Source organism: Onychomys torridus, chromosome 1 (assembly GCF_903995425.1).
Source record: "Onychomys torridus chromosome 1, mOncTor1.1, whole genome shotgun sequence".
NCBI classification, from domain to species: Eukaryota; Metazoa; Chordata; class Mammalia; order Rodentia; family Cricetidae; genus Onychomys; species Onychomys torridus.
Genome location: NC_050443.1, coordinates 36,215,311 through 36,242,437, shown reverse-complemented (window position 1 = coordinate 36,242,437; position 27,127 = coordinate 36,215,311). Strand labels below are relative to the sequence as shown.

The following is a 27,127-nucleotide window of genomic DNA, read 5'->3' as shown; positions in this document are numbered from 1 at the left end:
AACTCCTGTGGTTTGAATGAAATGCTATTTTAATAAAAATTTCCTAATACCTGACTTCCATTTTCTGTTGTAATTTACTACATATCAGGAATTTGCAGAGCATAACCAGCAGGTAGAAGATTGTCCCTGGCATTCCCAGCACACAACATACACATCTTACACTCACATTTTAACTTCTGTAATTTCTCTACTTGATTTTACATTATTCCCTGATAGTGCAAACATTTTTGTGGGATAAATCAAAGGCCAGTTTATAAAACCTTCTAGAACTTTACCCATTTCCAACTGGTTTTTTAAAACACCATACTTATAATTTAAAAAAATACACAAAATCTGATTTGCATTATGTTTAAGTGGGTTTGGGGTCCTCATAATTTCTGCCTCAAGTGCATAGGTTTCTTGAAATTAAGGTATTTATCATCTTTCAACTTCTAGTTGAATTTGTCTGAATTAAATGGAACACTGGTTCCAAAAGCCAAACAGTGCTTTCTTCCAATGGGAAATTGTCATAGGCATGCATATCTGCTTAACTGAAATGGCTACTGTGAAATAAATAATTACTCACTGTGATACTGAGATTATAGAATCAGGTTTGAGGAGGTGAGCAGAAAGGCTTGGAAATGAGGTTTCCTTGCACTGCCCCAAACACCTGGAACTGATGCTGATTTGGACTTCTTATCCTGGTTTTCACTCTAGCATTTTGGGACATCCTAATGGTTCTGATGGTCTTGGGGCTTTTACAGAGCTGTGTCTTTGGAGCATTCAGTTGAAAAGGTTTAACGAGGCTTTCCCTAACACCCAAGGTCTAGTGACTCTTATTTTTGCCTACCACATATGAGGTTATTAGTCAAATGTCTCTCTTAAATGGAATGTTCGCGTTTCCTGTGGAACAGGACAGCATTTAACCATACTTTACTGATCTAGTCCTATACTCCACACACTATACACAACGTGACTCAAGTATTCAAAAAGTGAATGAACCAGTAACATCTGCACACCTGCTAAAAGGTGGGCTCCTCCATTGGCTGTAATTTCTACCAGCCAAGCCAGGAATTTAAGACCTATCATACAGTTAGATAAAAATAAAACCACAAGGCCAAAAAAGTCTGGGCTAATGGATAAACAAAACTTGCTTAACTATATGCTTTGATAATCAAGTCCAGAATTTAGCACAGACTCTGGCTTAAGTAAGCAAATTATCTTTTGCATAAACATTTCATCACGTGCTTGGCCAAGAGGCCTCAGGGCAGTAATGCCATTTACTAGGTTTGTTGAGGCAGATGAATTGCAAGTTGAAAGGCTGCCTGCTCAATTTAGTGGGACAGTAATTACTCAGAATAAATAAATAAGAAAAAAAAAAAGAAGCCGGGGGATGCAGCTGTGTGGTAGCATGCTTGCCCAGCCTGTGAGGGCCTGGTTCCACAACAAATACCTGGAAAATGGGCTGTTTGACAGCTTTGAGCTCGCACGCAGAACACATCCGCACTGCGATGAACGTCACCCCCCTTTCGGGGAAGCGCTCAAAATGTCCACCAAGGCCATTTTCATTTTTACGTGCCGTAAAAGCCTGGCGCGCAAAACCCCACAAATGCGTTCCCTGCTAGCTGGAAGCTTGCAACTTCCTTCCAGTTTGTTTCTAGCGCCAAGGGACCCGGAAACCCTGTTGGCGAGACTGACACGGGCGTCGTCCAATGGCAGAGCACGCTAAGGCGGGCCCTCGCGCGCACGCCCAATCGGTTAGCTCCTTGGAGCGGCAGGGCGGAAGCTGCCACCATGGAGCCGCTAGTGCAACAGATGGAGTGCTTCTCCGAGGTACTGGCCGTGTCGTGTGGGGCGGTGGTGCGCTCCTGGGATGTGACGACCGTGCGTAGGGCGCTGCAGTGGGCGCGCTATCTGCTCCACGTGTACCGACGTTTCGCGGATCGCGGACGCGCTCGGGAGGCGCTAGAGAGACGGCTCCGGTCGCGGGGCGGGCCGCCGGGGCTGCGCAGCTTCGCGGCGCTGGAGTTTGGGGACGTGCGCCTTGCCCTACGCCTGCTGAGGAACCGCGCGCTCGCGCCCGCCGCCGCCCACGCGCTGCCGAGCCTGCTGTTCCCCGGGCCCGCCGCGGACACAGAGGACGACGCGCCGCAGTCGCGCTTGGCGCTCCTGGCGCGCCGCGGAAGCGCGCTGCACCTGTTGCTCCGCCTCGGCGGGGACGCGCCCAGGGGCGCGCTGCTGCGCACGCACGCGGAGCTGCTGTGCACGCGCCTGCACGAACTGGGCGGTGCTGACCCCACGGCCGGGCGTAAGCTCCTCGACACGCTGTGGGCGCGTGGGCCCCGGGAGCACGTGCTAAGCGTGGCGGGCGAAGCGCTGCTGCACGACGCGGACCTGGAGCCTTCCCGCGTCGCAGACTCTGCGGGTGCGGATGGGACACAGGAGCTGCTGCAGTGGCTTCTAGAAAGCCCCGAGGTCTTGTTGGCATTCTGCCGGCAGCTGCCCGCCATGCGCCTGGCCTCCTTGGCGGGCCACCACCCAGCGCTGTCTCGCGCCTACCTGGGCCTGCTCACAACCTGGGCCACCCAGCTGCACTATGACCTGCCCAAGGGCGCCTGGGTACCCACGCAGCCTGAGGACATGCCCTGGGAGGAGCTATGCCTCCGGCTGCAGAGCTTGTGCCAGGCCCCACCACCCCTGCGGGAAGACGTACTGGACACTCTGCGCTCCAGCAAGGCGCTGGATGGAGATTTTGAGGTTCCCGGGATGAGCATCTGGACGGACCTACTGCGGGCCCTGCCTGGCGGTGCTTGACATTGAGTGTGGGAACATGTGGGAATAGGTTCTTAAGTCTCAGGCCGAGCATCTGGACACACCTGTCTGAGGGAGGCATAGAGGGAACAACAAACATACTTCTTACCCAAGCCTCTACTCTGTCTGTCTGCAGTGTCCTGCTACTGCTTGACTATACAGTTTACAAAACAGCAGCATTCTCACCAATGCCCTGTACCACATGGTCCCAAAACCTAATTATTTAGATGCGAACTTGAAGTGGTTCGTAATACAAATATAAATATTTTTTTAAAGTGATGTATGATGCCTTGAGTTTTCTAGATACTGGAAATAGTGTTATTTCCATTCTGGTGGTGGATCCAAGATCTTGCGCATGTTAGGCAAGTGCTCTACCACTGAACTACAGCCCTACCCTTGGAAGAATTCTTCAAGCCATGAAAAAGAAAAAGCAGCTTTAAATTTTCCACAGCCACGTTTTTATCTGATTGATTTGTTTCCTGATACTCTTCACTTTTAATAGTGAAAAGTGTTGTTTAACCAGAAACACATGGTAGCATCAAATGTTGGTTTCAAGGCTGACTGGACTATATATAGTCCGAGTCCTAGATGAGCCTTCCTTAACCTGTTTACCGACCTCCACGTGCGTTAAATCTGTGCTGTGCAGAAAGTTTTGCCGCTCTTTTGTACAAGTCACTGCTCTAAGTCAAAATAACAGGACATTAGTTTAAAACATTTCTTGAGTACACACTGAAGTGTTTAGAACACCGTAAATGTAAATGTATCCTTTGGGGGTTAAAGGAACCTTTTGGATGATAAAGGAATCAAACTAGTGAGTTAGAGAATCAAGGCTGTTGGTTTTAATATGGCTTTCGAAATCTTATTCATTAAGTGGCGCTTACCTGGCGAGAAAGCAACGAGGTACGACCAAACCCACTATGAGAGTTTTATTAGAAGGGAGGGACAGAAGAGAATGTGACCAGACCTGTGGAAGACACCATAGAAGGGGGGGGGGGGGCGTAGGATAAGACGGGGAGGAGTCTGTGATCCACTTTATGGATTCTGCATATAGGCTCACAGAGCTGGGCCATGCATGTGCATAGATTGCGTGATCATGCTGTACTAAATTACACGCAATGCACATATTATGTAGGACATAATGTTAGTATTTAAGCAGCACTAGGAACACGTCCCTAACACGACAAGACCACAGAAGAGTTTTATTAAAGAGAATAGAGGTGACAGGCCTGTGTGAAACACACGTGGGTAAGGAGATAAGGGGGCGGGGGGAGAGACTCATGCAAGATGGCACCAGCTTTTTAAAGGTTACGCGCATGTGTACAGGAACTCCTGTGGGTACTCCACGCATGCATGTAGATTACATGGCTGCGCACGCGCTTTATGCAACCATATAAGGCCACAGAGTCCCGGTCCCACGAGATGTCTGACCTGGAGATGGCTATTCTGAACCGGAAATAGTTAGGCGGTCCGCCGGGCAAGCCCAACCTTGTGGACATGTAATCTCTATCACATAAGGCTCCTTACTCGGCTACTAAACTGCCCATGTGTGGTCATGTAGCTGGGGGAGTGGCCAGGAATTCCAACAGAAACCACTTTTATCAGGTTAATAGCACCAACCTGGCGCTATCACTAAGGTGTTTAAATATTTGACTCAGGTTTTCCTTGTGGTTGCTGCTAGTTACCGGCTATTTGGAGTGTTTTGTGACTAAAAACCCAACTTCATTTGTCTATTTGAATGTTCTAAAGTTAAAAATAAGTAGGGTTTTGTTTTGTTTTGTTTTGTTTTGTTTTTTAGTAAATAACTTTCTCCATGTCCAAGATTACTGAGAGTTAAGAGTTTTTGGTAAATACACATAACACAAAATTCTTAATTCTAGAAATGGAAATAGCTCAAAAGGACATATAATGTAGATTTTTAATTCTGCGTTAGAACCTGAGTATAAATTATGACTAAGTACTTTTTAAGATATAAAGCAATATCAGATTTTTATTTCCCTGTGCTCAGATTCCTTTTTCTAACACTGATCTGTGTAAACCATCTTTTACATTTTCTGTATTCTGACAGGATTCCTTTGTGCACTTCTTGTACCTGTTTCTTGAAACCCCCAGGGACCACCAAGAAGCAGGTTTCCATTGCAAGCACATAAGGGTCCTTTTATTGTCAGGTTCAACCTGGGCCACTGCCAGGCAGAAGGAGGGAAATGTGGCGGTGGCCATGAGCTCAGGTGTAGAGGGTTTTTATAGGGAAAAACTGCAAGCTGGAAATTACATGCTTGGCAACTTGGGATTGTGTTGAAGGGATATGGGGCAAGGTGATTTTTTGAAACTGGTGGTCTAGACTTTGGGCGCGAAACCACATTTGAAACCATTGGATTAGACTTTTGTGTGGGGAACAACAGCTTGCTGAGCAGGATTATCTAGGCTGATCAGCAGGAGGGCCATAAACTAATGTGTCATGGCACATTCCTGAGGTTCTTCCTCGAACTGAGTACAGCAGGTGGTCTGAGATGGTGGCCTGTCCCTCAGATGGAGTCTGTATTGCCATCACACACTTACACAGGAGTGACAGCTATATTTTACATTTTCCTTTTTCTCCTGGATCCTTGGCAGTGTTTATTGGGATTTTGTTTGTTTGTTTGTTTTGTTTGTTTGTTTTTTTAATGAAGCTAGTCAGTATCTTAAGTCTATTTTGATGTTTTAGAGTCTCTGTAGCCCAGGTTAGAACTCATTGTCTGCCTATGCTAGCCTCAGACTCCTGCAGGCCTGCCGCAGCCTCTAAATGCTGAGATTATAGGTGTGAACCAGCACATATAGCTAAATCTGTGTATCTGTGTTTACATGGTTTTGAAATTTTAATACTGTTGCCTCTGGCTCATAGCATATTTTCTGCTGTTTTATTTTTGTTACAGGAGAAAACCAAGTTTCATTAGTAAAGTGCATCTTGATTCTCTTACGCTTTTATCAGTTCCATTTCAGATGATTGTGTGAGTTCCAAGGCTGTGTTTCCATTCCTTTACTTACTGGTTTTTGTTTATTTGTCTTGATTTTAGGATTCTTTTGGGAAACTCCTCATGGTGATAAACATTTTAATGTGTATCTACAAATGCTTGCCTGGCTCATGTTTGAAGGTGGTTTTGCTGTGCACATGATTTTCAGTTCACAATCAGTGTGTCAGTTCACTCATTTTTCTTTCCTTATTGATAAAGAAGGGAGTCCTCAGGCTGCAGTTCCTTTGTAAGCGGACTTTTTTTTTTTCCTATTTTAAAGTGATCCTCGGTTCAATATCTGCATCCCCACCACTTCCTCTATGTTGCTAATGTCCCTAATCTCCCCTGTGACTGGTGGGGCCTATACTAGAAGGTTTATACTACCCATACCCTGAGCTGTTTCCTGGCTGTCTCCATGTCAGTTTGTGCTGCTCTGGAAACTGCTGGTCTCCTATGACCCATTTCCCACCACTGATGTTCTGCCCCAGTTTTTACCTGCAAATGACGACCCAGCCTTGGGGGGAAGTTCCCCACTTCCATTGCAGTTACACTGGTTTGGGGCATGTGTGAGTAAGTTGAAGTAGGACCTACATTACATTTTCCCTTCTAGTGGGCTGACATCAGTGTGCTGCACTGAGTTGCCTGGGACCAGGGCTGCAGAGGTTGAAGGGATCAACTGCCTAGCTACTATGAGGGAAGAAATAGGCTTTTCTTTGTATATGCCTCTCTTTTTATTCAAATGATTGTTTGGGGATGTGGGTACCTATCTATGTTATATCAGCAATGCCTATGTTACTAAGTAGTGTTGGGAAGGCCTTGGTAATTCATGGCCTTGCTAATTAAATTTAAATATCGACTAAAATTTCATTTGGCTTACTTCCTCTAAAATTGCCTGCCATGTACTCATATATATGCTTTTTTATGATTCCAGGATTAATTTCTAGCATTGTTTTTTTATTTTAGATTTACTTTATCTTTAAATATGTGTATATGTGTGTCTGCATGTGGATGTTTGCATGTGAGTATAGATACCCTTAGAGGTCAGAAAGGAGCATCATATCACCTAGAGCTGGACTTACAGGTAGTTGTGAACAGTCCAGTGCGGGTTGTCTGCAAGAGCAGCAAATGCCCTTAACCACTGAGCCATTAGCCACTCATTATTTTATAGTTTGCATTGCATTTCAGAGCCTGAAGTCCCTTAAGAGGAGATTAAATCCTGCTGTGTTGAGGGGACTCTTTGTTTCTTTCTGTGTTTTGTAGTGTTTTTGTTTTGTTTTGGATTTTTTTTTTTTTTTGAACTGATACTCTTGGGTTGTGCATCATGGTTGTCTACTTGATTGGACCTATAATCAACTAAGAGATTGGCCTCTGGAGAGGTCTGAAAGGTATTCCCTTTTGAACTCAATGAGAAGACCCCCACATACAACCAGTATCTTTCCAACTGCCCAGGTATGTGGAGATCAGAAGGGAAAGCAATTGCTTTTTGCTGCCTGCCTTGACCCTTGCTTGTGGGTACATATACTCTGTATATGTCTCTCTGGACAACATGCTCAGTTAGAACAAGACCACTTCTGGCTTATTTCTTCTGGTGGCAGCCAGAACCACCGCCACCACCACTCCACCCCACCCACCACCACCACCACCCCACCACCACCTCCACCACCACCACCACCACCCCACCACCACCACTCCACCCCACCCACCACCACCACCACCCCACCACCACCACCCCACCACCTCCACCACCACCACCACCACCCCACCCCACCCCCCCACCACCACCCCCACCACCACCACCCCAACACCACCACCACCACCTCCACCACCTCCACCTCCACCACCACCACCTCCACCACCTCCACCTCCACCACCACCACCACCACCCCACCACCTCCACCACCACCACCTCCACCACCACCACCACCACCTCCACCACCTTCACCTCCGCCACCACCACCACCACCACCACCACCACCATCACCACCACCACCACCCCAACACCACCACCACCACCTCCACCACCACCACCACCTCCACCTCCACCTCCACCACCACCACCTCCACCACCACCTCCACCACCACCACCACCTCCACCTCCACCTCCACCACCACCACCACACCACCACCACCACCACCACCTCCACCACCTCCACCACCACCACCTCCACCACCACCACCACCACCACCTTCACCACTACCACCACCACCACCACCACAACCACCACCACCACACCACCACCCCCCACCCCCAGCTGCAACTGACACTAACAAGTAGCTGATCACTATGCTTGCACGAATGGAAATAGAGCAAAGATTTGGTGACAGCATTATCACCAGGGTCATGTGTCTAAGAAGTGTAAACCATTTTTGAAGTGATTCAAGTAGAATAAATCTGAATGAACAAGAATCAATTCCAATACATGGTGACTTTCTCAGATTTCAACCCAGGGGCCTTAAACGCTTCCCAGGGTTACTTTACTGCTTCAGAGTTGAATCTATGTTCATTCATCCCATGATTATGTCTGAGGGTAGCCTGGGCTACATAGTGCATTCAGGCCAGTCAGATGAGTCCCAGGCCAGTCTGAGCTGCTTATGAAATCTAGGCTAGCCTGGGCCATAGTGTAAGATCCATGACCTCCCCTCCAAAAGGCTTTTGTTGCCATGGATGAATTTTCAAGTTTACTATTTCTCACTCTCATGTTTTTGATTCATACTGTATGCTGAAGTTCAAAAGTAGAAACAGGTTATAAACAGAATGATCCCTCTCCAAGACATTGTGCATATGAGATAGTCATTATTGACACAGTTAATTGATGTAAACACTCTAAGAAGCAACCATTGATTTTTCTCCAGATTTAATTGGAAATGATCAATTACTCTATCAGAAGTGTGGCACCACCTCATTTATCAGATGCTCATTGCCCTAGTGGGCTAAGGATGCCCTTTTGACTTAGTCATGTCGTGGCCCTAAGGGAAGAAGCTTCAATCATTACGGTGATGGCTGACTCAGGCTGGCTCCAGCTGGCTCTGGGAGCTTCATTGCTCCTCATACTGTGGTTAGGTTTTGTCTAAAGTCCCACTGTGGTTGTATCTTTTCACACAGTGAGTGATCTGAACCCCACCCTGAGACAAGTTCCACATGCCGTGACTTTCAAGTCCAAAGGAAACTCCCAGTTCCCCAAACTCCAAAAAGCAGTCCAAATATCCACAAATGACTTCTTTTCAAAAATGGGAGCTGATTTCATAGTTTCTGAGGAATGCTGGCTTTTCTCTATCCACTGGGAATGCTCCTCCTATAGTGTAGGTTGAGTTCATTTCTGGATATATGGAACTTTGTAGTTTAGGGAATTGGGGTGTTCTTTGGATCTGACTGTGATCACAGGGTTATAGCATGAAAACTGAGTTTACATTTTATGTTTACCTATGATACAAAGGCTCTGTTGAACTCTGAATATCATCCATGGTAACCTCTAGATCCTAGGGTTTTTATTTGAAATTGGCTTCTACATGATATTAAAAGGTAACTTGTTCCGAAGGCAAATTCTTGTCTGTTCATCACACTATTCTTTGTGACCCTTTACTTCTGCATTCAAGTGGCAATATTTTACTCCTCTGGTAAGCACTCTGTCACTCTGTTGTTGAGAGTTAATGTGCTAAAAATTATTAAAGTCAAATTTCCATAATAAACTATTTTTGTGTTTTAAAGTGGTCTTGCTGGGTTGTCCAGGCTGACCTTGACCTCAGGGTTTCTTGGCTCTGTCTCCACATCAGTGGAGATTACAGATGTGTGCTGCCATGCCTTGCTTATGATTTATCTATATTTATATTATGAGCCAAATGTCTCATATTTTTAAAGACTAGAGAAAGTAGAATGTAAAGAACAGGTTTATTTTAGGTAAATACTAGGTCTGTTCATTCCTGCGCCTGCTCAAAAGCTCTCTCAGACTCGGACGGCTGCTGAAATATTCATTACTGTACTGAGCTTTTGACATAATATCAATAACTTGGGTAAGATATTCTGTGCGAGGCTATGCATATACTTAGAATATTGACACAGTGCCCTCAGGGATATCAGCTTGTGTGCTGTTAGCTTTCAGTGAATGTAGATGTAACCATGGGAGAAAATGGCCAGATTTCTTTGTAAGTCCCAGATACATTGAGTACCCTAAAAATCTCTGATGTTAGTTTTTAAATTGGCCTCACCAATGTCCCCAGTCAGACTCCGTAGGACACTGAACAAAAACCAAGACAAGTAGAGGAAAGAGGTTTGTTTGTAGGGAGCAGGGGGGCTGGAGGGATGGAAGGGAAGTCCAGAGGAGGGAGAGTCTAGAATCCACAGTGCACATGTATAAAATTGTAAAAGAACAAAGTCTACCCAAAATGGTAACTGAATTTGTATCTACCACTGAGCTTTAGACAGTCTTTAATATAATAACAATTTAAAAATTTTAAAGTAAAACCATGCGTATTAGTTGTTTTATCATCTCTTCTGAAAGTAAAGAGATCTCATAATTTGGAATACTTCATAAATAATTTGGAATACTATCATAAAAAAATGCAAAATAATTTTAACAGTAGTTCAGACAAATGCTGGGCATTTTGCCTGGGCAGAAGCAACAGAGAGCAGGATAAAGGCGCAGGCAAATGTGTACTCATTTCTCTCTGCTCTGTTCCCCAATCAATGCAAAAGCATGGGTCTCTGACAGGGCCAGTTTGGAATTATTGTTGAAACAGCACAATAAATGACAAGTGACTAATAAGCAATTTACAGCAGATACATGGCATAGTCCACTGGTCAGCAGATGAAGGTTGCATATGGGGTTGCTATAGTAACCAAAACTCATCTAGCCCAGACACCATATTCTAATTATAGCCAGGAAGCCCTGAACCCCGTGTGGTTTAAATTGGCCCCTGTAGATTTAAAATGATTTCATTGTTGTTACAGACGTTAGCTAAGGAAGAATATTTGAAGAATTTATATTATAGCTGGATTTACTGGCTCATTCTACAAAGGGATTATTGCCATGGCTGTCACAACATTATAATTCAAAAACATTTTTTCAAGAATCTGTTTTGATGTTACAGGAACTAAAGGACAGGAGGGAAACAAAGGGGTAGAGAGTTTTAAAACCTGTTAAATGGCTTGAAAACCAGTTTTTATAGCACCATTTCTGCAAAAGTGTAGACAGTTCTTTAAGTTCCCATCTTATTTGCATAGAGCTAGGAGCCTTGTCATTCTTCGACCAAGCAACAGGAACGTGGCTATTGAAAACCTCCTTTTAACCCTTTCTAGAACTGGGCTTTTAGTGACACATTGCATTAGCGGGCCTCCATCCGACAGTGCATTATTACTTAGCCAGAGATCCAACTTGAGACAGGCTTTCTTCTTGCCTGTAAAAGCTCTGTGATACTGTCTTCTTTTCCAGGTTTCTCATGAAAACTCTGTCCTCTGCACTGGCTTTTTCTTCCACAGGTAAAATGTCAGTTCCTACTGTTTCCACTTTTTCTTTGACTATCCTTTGTGGAAGTTCAATGCCGATGTTATTTTGGGATGTAGTTCTATAGAATTTTGTCCTGTTTAGTTACATATCACATTTTGAATCTATATATGGGGGGGGGTATCTTTTGCCATATTTGAAGGAAAATGTTACCATTATGTTTTAGATTTTTTTTTTTTTTAGACCTCACTACTTCCCTTCCTGGACTCTACTGTGGTGATGTTAGAGTTTTGTTTGTTTGGAATCAACGGGTCCTTAAGTATCTGTTTGTAGCACATATCCCCACTCCTCATCTACTCTCTCTTGTTCCATTTGGGTAGTCTTTATTGTTTTACCTTTGAGGGCATTGATTCTCTCTGGCCTCTTCATTCTGCCCTTGACCTTGTTCACTGAACTTGAGTTCAGTAATGTGGCTTTCATTTTAAATCTAGACTTTAAAAAGACATTAAAATAGAAGGTGAGCTATTTGAGAAATGATGGGGAATCATGGAGATAGATATGGTTAAAGGGCATTATATACATGTATGAATAAGTAATAATTAATAACACCTTGTACTAATAAATATGATAATTATTTTTTCCTTCTGCATTGAAGCTTTCCCCCTACTTGTTTCAAGAGTGTCTGAAATTCCTCGGATCGTTTTTTGGCGTTCTTGCTCTAAAGTCTCTGTTGGGTAATTGCAGCCTGTCTGTTATCTCTGTGCTAATCCTCGTTCATTTCCATGGGACACACTTATTTATTGTCCCACCTGAAGTAAGGAAAACACTCATCTAACCCCTCAGAGGTTGCTTAGCAGAAGATGTTTGAGACATTAAGAAGAGAGAGTTTCAGCAGAGGGTATTGACCCGGGTCTCCAAGCCTGGGCCTGAGTTATCACTGAAGTCTTCAAAAGTGTGGTCCCTCTACTTCTCACACAGTCACTTTTATAGAGAGAGGTCTCCACTGAAGTCAGATTGTCTGATGAGTAAATGTATGAGACTGTGTGGATGCAGCCTGCTCTGTCTGGTACTTGGATGTGTATACTTTGTATGGAAATCAGTCCTCACCTGGTAACCTCAGCATGCGGGAAGTTGAGGTGGAGGATTACCACAAATTAGAAGCTACCCTGAACTACATGGTGAGTTCTAAGCCAGCCTGGGCTACGGAGTGAAGCTTACTGAGTATTTTGCTCATAGAATTCATACCTTAATGTGTAAATAAATGCTCCTCTTACGGTAGGTTTATAAGTAAAATATCTAAAGGAAACATTTAAGTATATTTAATATAATAGACCACTTTGACTCCATGCACTATTCTATAGCTATAATTAATAAAACTCAGTTTCTTGTATACATATTTTAATTGAGTCATTTCTAGTTCTAATGTCTTATTCTAGGGGGAAAATTATTATATAAGATGTATTTCACTGAGTATAGGTGACTAGGACCAAGTGTAGAATTTGAGAGAGCTTTCTGGCCCCAAATTTCCAGAAATGTATGCCACCAGTCAAATCCTCTCACATGTAGCGTTAACTACAGCAGTTTTTGTGAAGTCATATAGACCATCCGTCACTATGATTGACCACTCTATGTGGTCAACACAGTGTTGAGTGTGAATGTTGTCTACACATAATTTTGACCATATCCTCATATTTTACAAATCAGAGGAAGTATGAACCATACAAACATGTCATCACTTATCCTCCAAGTTCAATGATGAGAGATGTCTCCGTCAAAACAGATCTGTTTATCAAAAAGAACTGAGTTTACTTCAACCATTCCTGAATTTAGTCCTATTTCAGCCAATCTATAGCTTCTGTGGTATAATACTCCGAGCATGATAAGAAATTAACAAGCACCTAAGACAAATATTTATCACAAAGATTTATTTCTTCATAAAAGCCATGTTAACTTTTGAATTATTCTAACAATGTAACATACAATGAAGTACATGATTCCAAGTTGCTTATTCCATAAAGTTATCAAAAGCAATTTCATTTACTCACGAGGCTTAGAAAGCCATGAACCACTATTATTCATTTTCACACCGAATCTGTAATCAGGACCCAAAGTTACATGTTTTCTAAGTGTTTAATGTATGCCAAGTGAACTTATTATTTATTTGATCTATTACTTTTCATACAATCCTGTTTAGGAATTTGTATGTTAATGTGTAGATAATAAATATGATATACTAAGGCCTTAATCAAGTCATTGTTTCTCAACTCTTAAACTAAAGCAAAAGTAAGCACACATGACTTGAGCTCAGACCCTAACATGATAAAAGCCAGAAGAGGTCCAAGGGTTAAACTTTGCTGTTCTGATATCACAATGTTTCTTTCTTTCCCAGTGTGTTGAAAAGCGGATGAGCTATGGTAACATACAATATTTTGACAGTTTCTATAAAGAAGAAAGCTGGTCTTTCTAACTTTGAAAACACAATTAAAATTCAGATTGTTTTCAAAAGAGAATTGGCAAACTTTGAAGGTATGTTTTCAATCTAGAGTCCTTAAAATACTGGATGGATCATTAAGTTCTCGGCACCCCATTTAATTCAGAGTGTATATAGCATGTATTATGACAAAAATCACAGGACTGCAGAGAAAACGTTTCTTTTTTGAGTCTGATTCTCTTACTAGTTTCATAAGCTGTCAAGATTAAGCTCTAAAAATCATCAAAACTGTGAAACTGCCAACACCAACAGAAAAGCCACACATCTTCCGCTACAAGAAACATCGCCACGGAGAGATAGATTCAAATCTGATTGGACGCTTTGACGTCGAGCCGCACTGATGACATCGCACTTGATTGGTGGCACCTGTGTGCAGGGTCGCATGCTGGGCTCAGTGTTTGCAGAATGACTTCTGCTGGCTCTGCCTATATGGAAGGAGAGCATGTGCCCGAATTGCACTGCACTTCCTACTTGAGTATTGCAGTGTGGATCACCAGGAGAACAAAACAGTCACAGAAGGTCTGCAGAGCTACTCTATTAGTTCAGCTGTAGTTCTGGCTGAAGAGGGCTTGGAGAGAGACGGTGGGGTGACTATCCACGTTTTTTATCTGCCATGTGGTTCCTTGTGGAGGAAAAGAAATCCCTCCTGCTGGTTTGGTTTGTTCTCATGTTTATGGCATATAGGAGTAGGCTCAGATGGTAGAGCCATACAAAGCAGTCAATAATAACTTTTAAAAATGGTTTCCTTATATTAGTAACACATTATATAAAATGCATTGTATATGTTCTGCCAAAGTTATCACATTTATCATTTAAAATTGCAAAGGTTATGGGTATGCTTTCTTCCTTTTTATTTTCAGTCTAAAATAAAGCTGAAGAAGCATATTTATAATGGGAATTCCATATATATAAGCAAAGGTGGTTTCTATTCCTGTTAGCCCTGGCCTCTCAGACTTGAACTACCTTCCGCATTGCTACGGCCTGCGGAGTTCTGCTCAGCGTGTCCCACAGTGGAACCAGGCAAGGACCCTCAGATACTACTGTCTTTCTGAGGACTTTAGAGGTATCTCTGTCTTTCATGACACATAACAATATGTAGATTTTCAAAGTTAAAAATAATTTAAATCAATACAAAGAACCAAAATACTGAACTTGGTCTCATACTGCCAAATCATCTCTTTGTGACCATTCATCATTACCCAGAAGTACTTAATTCTAGCAAACTGATAGGTATGTTTTCAAGTAGAAGAGAAATTTTTTTAAACAATTTTTTTCCAAAGATTTATTTATGTATTATGTATATAGAAGGGCGCCAGATCTCATTACAGATGGTTGTGAGCCACCATGTGGTTGCTGGGAATTGAACTCAGGACCTCTGGAAGAGCAGTTGGTGCTCTTAACCTCTGAGCCATCTCCATAAAATTTTAATTTAATTTAATTTAATTAATTTTTAATTAGGATATATATCCTAATATCATTTTTTCGTTAGTTTGAACTTTTAAATTTTATATAAATTACCAGCTCTCTTCATCACCACCACCACCTAATGCATTACCTTTAATGCTTATATAATGCTCTATAATAGCCACTCCTGTCAATCATTTTATAATGTTTTTGTCTTGCTGTATGTAAAATCTTTGAGAGTATTCACATACATACATTTATTGGTTTATGAAGCTTCTGCTGTTTGGACATTCTTATGAAATTTGCCTTGTATAAATGAACTCTCAGAATTTAAAGGGAACATAATATCCTTTTCTTCAAATATGAATATTTTAGTAACAAATACCGAAGGTAAGATCTGGGTATTTTTATTTTTTTTACTTCACAGTCAGTTGTGCACAATCCTGAACTATATTCGAGTGCTTGACTTAAGGGGACACTGTTTTTACCCAGGCGAATCTATGTTTAGCCTTTACCTTTGTTTGCAGCCAGGTTATTAGAAATGAATTTGCATAGTTGCTTTGGACTTAGCTCATCATTTCACTGACTCAGTTCTGCAATTATTCACAGTGTTTTATTTCAGAAAGTGAGACTGCAAGTGAAGGGGGTAGTTGTTCCATCATAAATTCTTTAATAAATGTTTTCCATGATGAGGTCCCTATTTTTCCTCATTCCTTTATTACACAATGCTAGATTTTTCCTAATCTGATCATAAATGGTCTTTATTTCAATGTTAAAGATATCCTGGTGTTGCTAACACCCCCGGCTATATAATTTACTGGGTTCTGCAAGTTAAAAATGAATGTTTTAAAGATGCAAAATAATAATAAAACAAAAGGGCTTGTGTTGAAAATACCTGTGATTCTCAGGAAACACTGGGTCTGTCCATTGTCTTACAGTGAGAAGTTGTAGGTCCTCAGCACTCATGACTAGCTCCTTCTGCTGTTGCGGGGAAATGGACGTAAACAAGGAGCTTCGACTCATGGGTTGATGTTTCGTAATCCAGCATCCACCATTTGGTGTTCCCTCCGTCCCTTCCTCCCTCCCTCCCTCCCTCCTTCTCTCTTCTTTCCACTCTCCCTCCTCTCTCTCCCTCCTCTCTCTCCCTCTCTCTCTTTCCTCTCTCTCTTTCCTCTCTCTCTCTTCCCTTTCCCTCTCCCCGCTCTCCTCCCCGCTCCCGCTCCCGCTCCCTCTGTTTGCCTTTGACCTCTCAGACCTGTGCCTCTTTCTACAAGACAGCCATCAATCACTGGGAACTACTTCCCCAGCGCATGTAAGAATTGGAAGTATGGGGTCATATGTTTATACTTCTCTCACTTTTCCGTGTGGTTTGTGATAAAGCAGTAAATCTCTAGCTCTGTTTCCTCACCTGTGAGGTAATTTATTGTCTACAGCAGTGGCTCTCAACCTTCCTAATGCTGCGACCCTTTATACAGTTCCTCCTGTTGTGGTGACCCCCAATCATAAAATGATTCTTTTGGTACTTCAAACTGTTATTTTGCTACCTTTAATAAGTAGTAATGTAAATATCTGTGTTTTCTGGTGGTCTTGGGGGACCCCTGTGAAAGGATCAATCAGCCCCTCAGGGGTCAAAACCCACAGGTTGAGAACCACTGTTAGAGGGTCCCTGGCTACTCTACTGTAGTCTTTTCTGCCAGACCTCACTAAGAGCTGACCCCTACTCGTCTCCTTCCCAGGTCAGCCCCGACTCTGTTGCTTGATGGATCCCTTGGAATACATCCTTACTCTGCCTATCCTGATTCTTATCTCAAGGTCTTTATTCTTAGCAAGAAGACGGAAGACAGAAGGTAGAAGCCATGTAAGTTCTGTCCTCACGGTCCCCGCGCACCTTTGGTCTACCCCAGGGAAAAAGTCGGGGCACTGCATGTTTTCTTCTTTTCCTTGCCTTGAAGCAGATTTTTCTAGAAACAGACCCCACATTTTCATTATTTTTCATTACATATGTTTCCTCACAAAGTCCCAACACACCTCTGGGCCTCCTACACTTGTTAGTTTTTTCAGGAGGTTGCGAGTTTGATCCCCATAACTCACATACAACGCCAGCTGTGGTTGTATGCATGCCTGTACCCAGCACTAGGAAGACTCAGAGACAAGAGAATTGCTGGAGCCTACATGCTACAGGCCTACCTCAGGTTCAAGGGAGTGAGATAGGGGGTGAGAGAGCAGGACATCCAAAATACTCTTCTGGTGTAAGCAAGGACATGGGTGTGAGCACCTGCACATACATACCCATATACACACTCATAGAAAAACTTGCGTGTGTGTGTGTGTGTGTGTGTGTGTGTGTGTGTGTGTGTGTAGAAATTTAAAACAGATTCAGTAGTGTTTCTGTCTAACTAGTACATGCAAGTGCTAAAGTTTGAACTCATGTCTGTGACTTCAGTTTATGGCATCACTTAACTACTCAAGGGCATCATCTCATAGATGTCAGACAGTGAGGAAAAAGCTAGACCTGTACTTCTGGAAATGTGGTCAGAAGGACAAGACCATCTCAGTTGGCTACTGCAAATGCACATTGATTTTGGGTTTTACCCTAGAGCTCCTGACTCAGAATCTGAGGTTTCAATATACTTGTTTACATTGTTTTGAAAACATGTTGTATATCTTTATTCTTGGTAGAAATTCAGGTGATTGGTAACATTTCACTGAAAATTTTGGGCAAACTTTGTATTAATTAGAAGTAGAAAAACAGATGCTTGTTCTTAAGGTATTTACAACTGGATCCAAAGGAGTCAGCCAACGAAACAGACAAGAATGTCAACCAAATTGTCAGTCTGAAAACAACTGTAAAGTATGGAGTTGCTTATAGAGTGAAGAGAGGTCTCTTTTGTAGAAAAGTCTACACCTGTTATGTGCCTGCATATTTCTGTGTGCTTAACATGAGAGAGACTGGTAACAAATACAGTATGTGATTTTTGAATATGTAAGCCCTAAATTACACCTGATTCAGCACACTAACACCATGTCCAGATTCTAGGATGATCAGGTATGCACCTTAGTTTATAAAGGAGAGAGAAACAGAGCTCATTTCCAACTTAATGATAAAGGTTAAAATGGAAATTTACAAATACCTGTTTTAAGAGAGCAGATAGGAAGTAATGATTCAGCAGAGCACTGATGTTTCAGAAGGTGACAGTCCCTAGCTATTACTGCCCTTGTTTTGAACTCCTTTGTGGCCTTAGTAGAATACAACGCAGTTCTAAAACTCTGCCTAAAAGGAGGTCAAGGATCCACTCAAGTGTTATCTTGGACAGGCTAAGACTGTTTATTTGCATTTTACAGCTAAAATCTTGGATTGACTTGTGCCCATGAAAGTCACCACATTGACAGTGGGGGAGTTACAGAACTCTGCACCCTAGTACTCAGGATCAGAGTTCTAGAACTCCAGATAACCACTGCTTTGCCACTGCCACAGAAGTCCCTCTTACAGCCTCACACACAGCTGAGAGCTTTTAGAAACAGTGTTCATAGTTTGTCAAAGGCTAGCATCACTTTATGTAACCTAATATTCCAGTTAAGCAAGCTTGCTTCATTTTATCTATCTCTCTGTCTATCTATCTATCTATCTATCTATCTATCTATCCATCCCATCCATCCATCCATCCATCCATCCATCCATCCATCCATTCATTTGCTTATTTATTTTCCTGAGTCAGAGTCTTCCCATGTTGCTCAGATCCTCTTGCCTTAACTCTCCGAGTGCTAGAAGTACAAGTGTTCCTCTGTAGCCACACCAAGCCTTAATAAAGCTGTTTTGGAAGTAAATTTAGATTTGAATCTAAGTATAGTCCCCATCTTTTATCTTAGCCCAAGTTAGTAACTCACTCTTAGCTGGCATTTGGGCCATAAGAAATGGCAGTGGTATGTAATACACAAGGTAGAAAGAAAAAAGCAGAAAGGTAGTGTTGAAGAAATAAGACTCTGTTCACATATTAGTCAACATTAGTACATTCAGTTCTGATAGTAGCACAAATAGAAAATATGGCCCATCAATGTTTGTATTCCTCCCTCTCCCCTTCCCTTCCCATAACTCCCCTGCGTGCGTGTGTGCGTGCATGCATGCATGCATGTGAATTTCTCTTTGGGAAAGATACAGGACTCTTTCCCCTTTGGAAATGGGAAGAGTCAAGAACTCTTTCTTTGTTGAAGGTCTGTGCCAGTTTCTCAACAGTATTTTTGCGTGTCAGCCATAGGTACTCCCGTGTGATTGCCTCCACGAATGTGGGAACTGCATTGAAGATTCAGAGTAGAAAAATATTAGGAAGCTAAAACAGTGATCTCAAATTTTAAAAAGAAAAATAATCATTTAATGTGAAGAAGTATTTCCATTTTTCAAACTAAAACAATGTATCAATTTTAGAATTTAATCTGTTTTTACCCATAGAAAGATCAGGAACAGATTTTATTGGAATTAATGAATTTTAAACAATGCCTCTTTTACCATAGAGTATAAATTTTCTTTCATTTCTTTTATTTTTTACATTTTACTTATTTATGTCTGTGTCTGTGTGTGCACATGCATATATGATACATGCACATAAGCTAGAAGAAGCATTGGAACCTCTGGAACTGGAGTTACTATGGTTATGCTACCATGTGGGTATTAGGAACTGAACTCAGGTCCTCTGGAGGAACACCAAGCATTCTTAAACACCGGGCCATCTCTCTAGCCCCAAGTTAGCAACTATTTTGCAAGAAAAAAAAAAAAAAAGACCTGAGAACTCTAGGATTACCACTGCAGGAATAGACTGTTGGACAAGCATGAAAGCCCCCATGGAAAGCAACCCCATTTGTCCAGTCAAACTCGCTTGGTGTATGATATGAGTAACACTCATATGAAATGCTAAAGGATCATATGACTGAGAGACTGATAGTCATAGGGGTCTAGGGAGATGGCTCAATTGGTAAAGGGTTTACTGTACAAGCCTGGGAACCTAAGTTCTGTCACCAGCAACCATGTAGAAAAGAGATGGGATGTGTAATCTCAGCACTGAGATGACAGGTAAATCCTTGGGGCTGATTTGGTGCCCAGCAACCTGAGCCCAATGGGTGAGGTGCAAGTACAATGAGACCCTGTCTCAGAAAATAATGTAGAGAGTTATTGTGGAAGACAGCACCTATTGCTGACCTGTGCTCCTCACGTGCATGCACACATACACATACATGCAAGAATAAAAAGAGAAATAGTCAGAGTGAAAACTGGTTAATGGAAATATAACTGCAGAAGCATACCATTGACAAACATAGTTACAAATGAGACTTCCCACACTCCACTGCACCATTACCCTGTTAATGTCATCCTATGGAATAATGAACTTCTTATTATGGGAATCTAACCTTGTAGCACCAGAATTCTGGGCATATTGACTATTAAACATTAGTGAGGATAAATATCTAACTCCACAGTTTAAGAAGGACATAAATGAAGTACCTGGTTCACTTCCCTGGTCATGGTCTTGCTCAAAGCATGGCAGCTGAATCGTGGGACTCTGGGCTTGCAGATAGGTATGTTTCATGTGGTTGACTGTGTTAACAGTCTATTGAAGTGAGAATAAAGTGAACGTGCCTGCATCAGGAAGCCTCTGTCTCTGAGAGAAGGATCTGGAACGAGCAGTGTCAATCTGGGCTTGGCTCTTCTACAATATGAAGCCTTATACAGAAGTAGAGTTTTTAAAGAACCTATGTGGACATACAGCTTGAAAAAATAAAAATAAATGAACCAAACTAGTGACTCGGTGAACCTTTAGTTGAAGAGAGTTGAGTCATGAGAGCTACCGCTAAGAACAGTGAGAAGCTGACAGGGAAGGAGGAGGGCTTCCTGGTGTGTTTGTGCCCCAACAGTGGCCTTTTGAGTCTGCAGTACTAGGGGACACAGTATGAGGTAAATGGGGGGCAAAATTTACTTTTTTCTGAGAGTTGGAGCAAATGCAGTTCTTACTTCTGTAGGTTGTGCTGATTTATGGCCCACTCTGAGGATTTCATGAATGAAGACAACATTCTGGTGACTACCTACATTTCCCTAGACCCTCCCCACTGTGTGTGTCTGTGTGTCTCTATGAGTCTGTGTCTGTGTGTGTACATGTCTCTGTCTGTGTAGTCTCTCTCTCTGTGTATATGTCTGTGTGTATTCCAGTGTTTTCTTTTCATATGGATGCCAAACATTTGATTAGGGGCTCACTAATAACTTACATAATAACTATAACTTCATCTTTACTAATAACTTATCCAAAGACTCTATTCCAAACAAGTCCATATTTTGGGGACTATAACATCCACATAAAATTTTGAGGACATGTTTCAACACACAACACTGAGGTATAGTTTCTTTTTCTTTGGCTTTCTGATGAAGGATGACTTAAATGTGCTTATAGAATGTTCTGGAAGAGAATGAGAAAATGCTTATGCAAAAGAGGAGGATAATGGATTATAAAACACTAAGCTGTCTCAAGATAGAGCCATTTTAACTTTGTATTATTGTATCTCACACACACACACACACACACACACACACACACACACACACACATACACACACACAAAACCTGAGGATAAGCAAATGGGAATAAGATCCAGAACTCACAGAAAAGTCCTGTAGAAAGAGCTGCCTTCTCTCCAGTGTAAGGGAACAAAGGAACATGTTAACTTAGATGAACATGTTAACATAGATGTTAATGGGAGGGCCTGTGTTCTGCTGGGAAGAGCAATCTTGCCAGTGTGCTGGCCTCTGTTCTTCAGGTAAATATCAAAATGGCATTTACATCCCAAAGTGAGGCTGAAAATGGAGGGCTTTGTAGAGAAACAAGCATTAAAAAGTTGTCTTAAGAAACAGGAAAGGAAATCATTAGGGTCATGTTTTAAAATTAAAACAAAGACACTGCATGGGACTGGCTAACCATGTCTTGATAGCTAGAAAATAGGATAAAACAGAATAGGAAACAAATTCAACAGAATAAGCTGGTGGAGAATGAGCCATCATGACTAATAGGGGAAATTGCCCAATGTCACACTCCATAAAGTGATTCTCTATAGTTAAAAAATCATACATAAACTGACATACCTTTTGACCTTGGAAATATGTGCAAAAGGCATTTAAAGATGTTCACAGTATTACTTTTGTGGAAAGGTCATGAGTGATACACACATACACACACACTTATTTATACATACATGTATATACCCTTTCACACATTATTCACACATAGCATACATGGAAAACATACATACTCACAAAAGCATGTACACACACACACACACACGTTAGTAAATTAGCTAAAGCCTAAAGTGGTTAAGCAATGTGCCATGCATTTCCAGCTGGAGTCTGAAATTAGGAACCAGATTCCATGGCATTCTCACAACAAAAGGGCAGCAGTTCAGACAGCAGATGCATGGGCTTTGTCTGGGTGCTAGGTCATAGTGTTTCCATCCTTCTGGGGTGTGTGATAATCCGAGTAACCTTCACAGAACTTTCAACTAACTTGTAGTGATTTATATTGAATTTAAATCAGGACCACTGTGGAGACCCCGTCTCAGATTCCAAGGTTTTAACTGAATCATAACTTAATACTTGCAAAATAATAATAATAAATTGTGATCACTCTAAAATAAGATAAAACTAAATCACTTACATATACACAGGCAATTACAGGAGAAATATGTAGAACTTTGAATTATGGGAAGGTTTTATTTTTTTTTTATTATTCACGGTCATTCTGTAATGTCTGAGACTGACTTTACATCTTGTCTACATTACAACCTTGCATGGTGTATATTATTTTTCTAGAGAGGAACTGACAAAGCCACACAGAACTGGCAAGTTTTCCATTTTGGGATTTGGCCTAAATCACCCTGATTACTTATAATGCACAGAGTAAAAATTAATGTCTAAAGAACCCCTAGGGCATGTCCCTTGAACTGTCCAAGATCCTCCAGTATTTCAGCATCCTGGCTATGCAGGAAATATATGAAAAACTGCTGTATAGCCTGGCCTGATGGCTCAGGTCTCTCTTCAGGCAACTCAGGAGGCTGAGGCAAGGGCATTGAAAGTTCAAGGTCAGATTGGGCTACAGAGTGAGTTCAAGGCCAGCCTGGAGCCTGAGCAACTTAGCTGGAGCCTGAGTCAAAATTAATTAATTAGTTAATTAAAAACTAAATAAATACATGACTAAATGGTCTGGGGATGTATTTATATATAGGGCACTTGCCTAGCATGGTCTGGGCAACTTACCAAAAGCCTACGTCAAAAATAGATAGATAGATAGATAGATAGATAGACAGACAGACAGATAGACAGACCAGGAATGTATTTATCTATAGAGCACATTCCTAACATGATCACCACCTAGGTTCGATTCCCAATTCCACAAAAAAGCCCAAAACTGAAGAACACAAATGGATTATATAATATATGCTTTGAGAATCATTAACAAAGAGTGATGCAGATAAATAACTACAGTTCTTGGGAGCTGATTACCCTAAGGAGCCTCAGCATCATCAGCTGGCTGAGAGACCCAGCCTAGCTCCTTCAGACCTGAGCAAAGCTTCCCTCATCAAAGGGGTGGCCTACTGGAGATGTGCTCCCTTCAGAACAGCCCAAGAAAAGCTGAGTCATGCAAAGGTTGAGGGTAAAAAGTGTGTGATTTGCGCATTAATTTACATCAATCAACATGAAAAAAACTGAAGGAAAAAAAAAAGCAGAACTTAGAATTATGTTGACTTACAAGTTCTAGAAGTAAGCCAGAAGAGAATTATAGACAAGTGGAAACTTTTTATTTAAGTTGTGTGTGTGTGTGTGTGTGTGTGTGTGTGTGTGTGTGTGTGTGTGTGTGTGTGGGGGTGACTATAAAATATGCAATGCCTGAGGAGCCTGGGCTTCCAGTTGGTCGGAAGGCTCACTTGACATCTCTATGGGCATCTCCACAGGACTGATCCTCACAGCTATAACAGCAGCTTGAGAACTACTTTCTCTATTCTGGAGGACCACTCAATGACATCTTTGGTGTTCTATTGATCTCACAAATCAGCCTGCATCTCCTGGGGACCACTTAGGAGGCTCATCACCATGATTCCCAATTTCTTCTCCATCACCTTGGAATACAGCTTGTGAACAGGGAGTAGGTACCATTGTAAGGAGTTCTGGGCTCTAAGCCAAGCTCATATTTATCAAGTATAGGATATTTGTAATTGTTTCTATATGCCTGCACATATGCAATCCTAAAAAGTATCATCCACATTCACAATGAAATGTTATTTACAGATAAATGACTCTTTTTGTTAAGAACTTTATCATTTTATTTCATAAAAGGATCTGAACTACATTTATCAGGAATATTATTTATTAAACTATTGACAATATACCAGCCCTATGCCAAGAAATGAAAGCATTTCTAATTTAATTTGCACAGTCACTGTATTATATTTGCTTTAGAAGTTAAGAATTGGAGGGAAATGACTATCCTAAAGTGCATGAAGTGATGGAAATAAGATCTGAGCTTATAATGAGTCCAAACAAAAGGTGTCCTGCTGAATTAAATATTTTATTTCTATGTCCCTATAGTACTTAAGTCACCAGACTTTATGTCCTAAGATCATCCTAGGAAAATGATTAAAAAATTAATATAAAAAATAAGACAGTTATGTTGTGGGATGTCTTTCTGTATGCTGTGAAAATGTGTTGCTCCCATTGGCTAATAAATAAAGCTGTTTTGGCTTATGGCAAGACAGCTTAGAGGCAGGCAGGAAATCCAAGCAGAGAGACAGGAAGAAGAAAGGCAGAGGCAGAGAGAGGCACCAGCCACCGCCCAAGGAGCTGCAAGATACCAACAGATTGGTAATGCCATAGCCACGTGGCAAAACATAGATGAATAGAAATGGGTTAATTTAAAATAAAAGAGATAGCTAGTAAGAAGCCTGCCATAGGCCATACAGTTTGTAAATAATACCAAGCTTCTGAGTGATTATTTTATAAGCAACTATGGTTGTGGGTGAGAGAGTTTTCCCTGGCCATTGGCTGGGTAGGACACAGTAAATCTTCAGACTACACAGTTACCATTTATAAGCTGTGAAAACAGAATGAGATGTACCAGGGAATTTGGAGGAAAAGTAACAGAGCTAGAGGAAACCTAGCAAAAATGTAGAGTAGGAAGATGGAAATCAAGACTGTGTGATGATCAGGAAAAGTCCAGACTCCTGCTAGACGTTTGGACAGAATAAAAGTGAGCATCTAGTATAACATAGCTTATATTACATGCTGAGGAGATAAGGAGGTCAGTAGAGAGCAACAGGAAAAGCAGTCATGAATTCAGATTTCAGTCTTGGTTACACCACTGCTTGCCATGTGGTGGTGATCTCAGACTATACCTGAACCGTTTGATCTTAATATTCAGATGAAATGGTAGTGGTGAAAATATATTAAAAATACCCCTCATTGAGGAGTTACAAAGATTAAAAATATCAGAATTAATTTATCAGGGATATTACTTGGCATATAGAAGATTGGTAAGAATGACTATGTTCTAAGCCCTGCATTTAGTGCTGTATACACACAGTTCTTTACTTAATTGTTACTCCAAGTTTGGGTTCTTCATTTTCTAGCATATGACTTTAAGAAGTATCAATGATGCTAAAACTCTTTAAAACGGAACTTGTCTTAATGTTGTGGTGCTTTGACTGACAACAGGCTCAGGCATTTGAACACTTGTTCCCTGGTTGGTGGTACTATCTGGGGAGGTGTTGCAGCCCTGCCGGAGAAAGTGTGTCACTGGGGATGGGTTTTGAAGCTCATAGACTCATCCTACTTCCCGGTTTGCTCTTTCTGCCCCATGCTTGCCTTGAAGATGTGAGTTCTCAGCTTCCTGCACCTGCACCGTGCCTGCTGCCTGCTGCCATGCCTCCTCGCCATGATGGACTCGTGTCTCTCTTCAACCGTGAACTCAAATAAACCATTTCTTCCAGAAGTTGCTCTTTGTCATGACATTTTATCACAGCAACAGAAAAGTAACTAAAACAAGTGTGACTTCTCCAAAGAATTGAAAGGCAATACACCCTGGATAACTTATACACTCCACATGCCACCTTTATTAGAATTGTATTAGGGCCTTGTTCTAAGCCAAGAGACAAAAGATGAAAACACATGGGGCTGGCCTGCCCTCAGAACACTTCACCTTCGTGGGAGAGAAAGCATTACTCTCATTCAAGTTGGAATACACAAGCAATGCTTTTATATATTGTGGGACTAAAAGAGAAAATATTTTCATATAAAAATATTTATGGAGGCCTATATGGTAGAACTTTGAATGGTAAAACACAAGAGGCATATATTTTTCTATTTATTGTGTATCATCCTGTTTTTAATAAATAATCTGTAGTACTGAATACCCAATACAGAATATATGGTGTGTAGATGGATACTTTCCAGCCTCACAATGTTGAGAGTATGTGTGTTGATCAAGGCCCACATATTCAAGTGTGTCTTTGCACCTAATTGAAATGGTAAGTTTTAGGTTACTAATGAAATATTTATGTTTATATAAAACTAAGTTGTGCATGTATGTGTAACATGGCTTGTGGCAAGTTCCTTAAAAATTGTTTCTCAAGATTCAAAATGTGAATAATTTTTAAGTATTTTTTATTAATTTAATCTGTAAATATGTGCACCACCTGCATACAATACCCATGGAGACTAGAAGAGAGTATCCAGAACTGGAGTAACAGATGGTTGTGAGCCACTATGTGAGAGCTGGAAACAAAACCCAGGTCCTCTTCAAAAGTAGTAAGTGTTTTAACTACTGAGACAGCTCTTTAGGCCTGTGAATGATTTTTAACAACATTTATGCTTCTAAAATAAACTAAAAACCAGTCTATGTATTTGCTTACATCTATTTTTTTTTTTTGGAACAATATTTTTTTTTTTTCAGACAGAGTCTCATGTACCTTAGGCTGGCAGTTAATTCACTACATGG

General features: G+C 41.5%; 2 protein-coding genes across 4 annotated transcripts in view; one reads left to right on the top strand and one right to left on the bottom strand.

Moving 5' to 3' along the window:
* Gas2 (growth arrest specific 2) overlaps positions 1 to 2,176 on the bottom strand; it is a 146,963-nt gene extending 144,787 nt beyond the window's left edge. The window contains exon 1 of the mRNA XM_036187928.1: positions 1,433 to 2,176. The gene's annotated coding sequence lies outside the window, so the exon portion shown is untranslated. The remainder of the gene's footprint in view (positions 1 to 1,432) is intronic.
* Fancf (FA complementation group F) lies at positions 1,770 to 26,024 on the top strand. Of its 3 annotated transcripts, XM_036187890.1 has the most exons (5): positions 1,770 to 3,690; positions 11,204 to 11,250; positions 16,847 to 16,968; positions 24,090 to 24,280; positions 26,003 to 26,024. In XM_036187890.1, exon 1 carries the CDS (start codon positions 1,774 to 1,776, stop codon positions 2,791 to 2,793), a length of 1,020 nt encoding a protein of 339 aa, XP_036043783.1. In that variant the 5' UTR covers positions 1,770 to 1,773; the 3' UTR covers positions 2,794 to 3,690; positions 11,204 to 11,250; positions 16,847 to 16,968; positions 24,090 to 24,280; positions 26,003 to 26,024. The 3 variants fall into 3 exon arrangements, 2 of the variants coding, with proteins under 2 accessions (XP_036043783.1, XP_036043793.1); XM_036187900.1 differs by lacking the exons at positions 24,090 to 24,280; positions 26,003 to 26,024 and adding an exon at positions 21,117 to 21,136; XR_004944995.1 differs by lacking the exons at positions 1,770 to 3,690; positions 11,204 to 11,250; positions 26,003 to 26,024 and adding an exon at positions 16,309 to 16,422 and having other exon boundaries at positions 24,090 to 24,277.
* The last annotated feature ends 1,103 nt before the right edge of the window (positions 26,025 to 27,127 follow it).

What these genes read in the sequence shown, in the direction of transcription:
- Fancf (XM_036187890.1), top strand. Translation starts at nt 1,774, where the DNA reads ATGGAGCCGCTAGTGCAACAGATGGAGTGCTTCTCCGAGGTACTGGCC.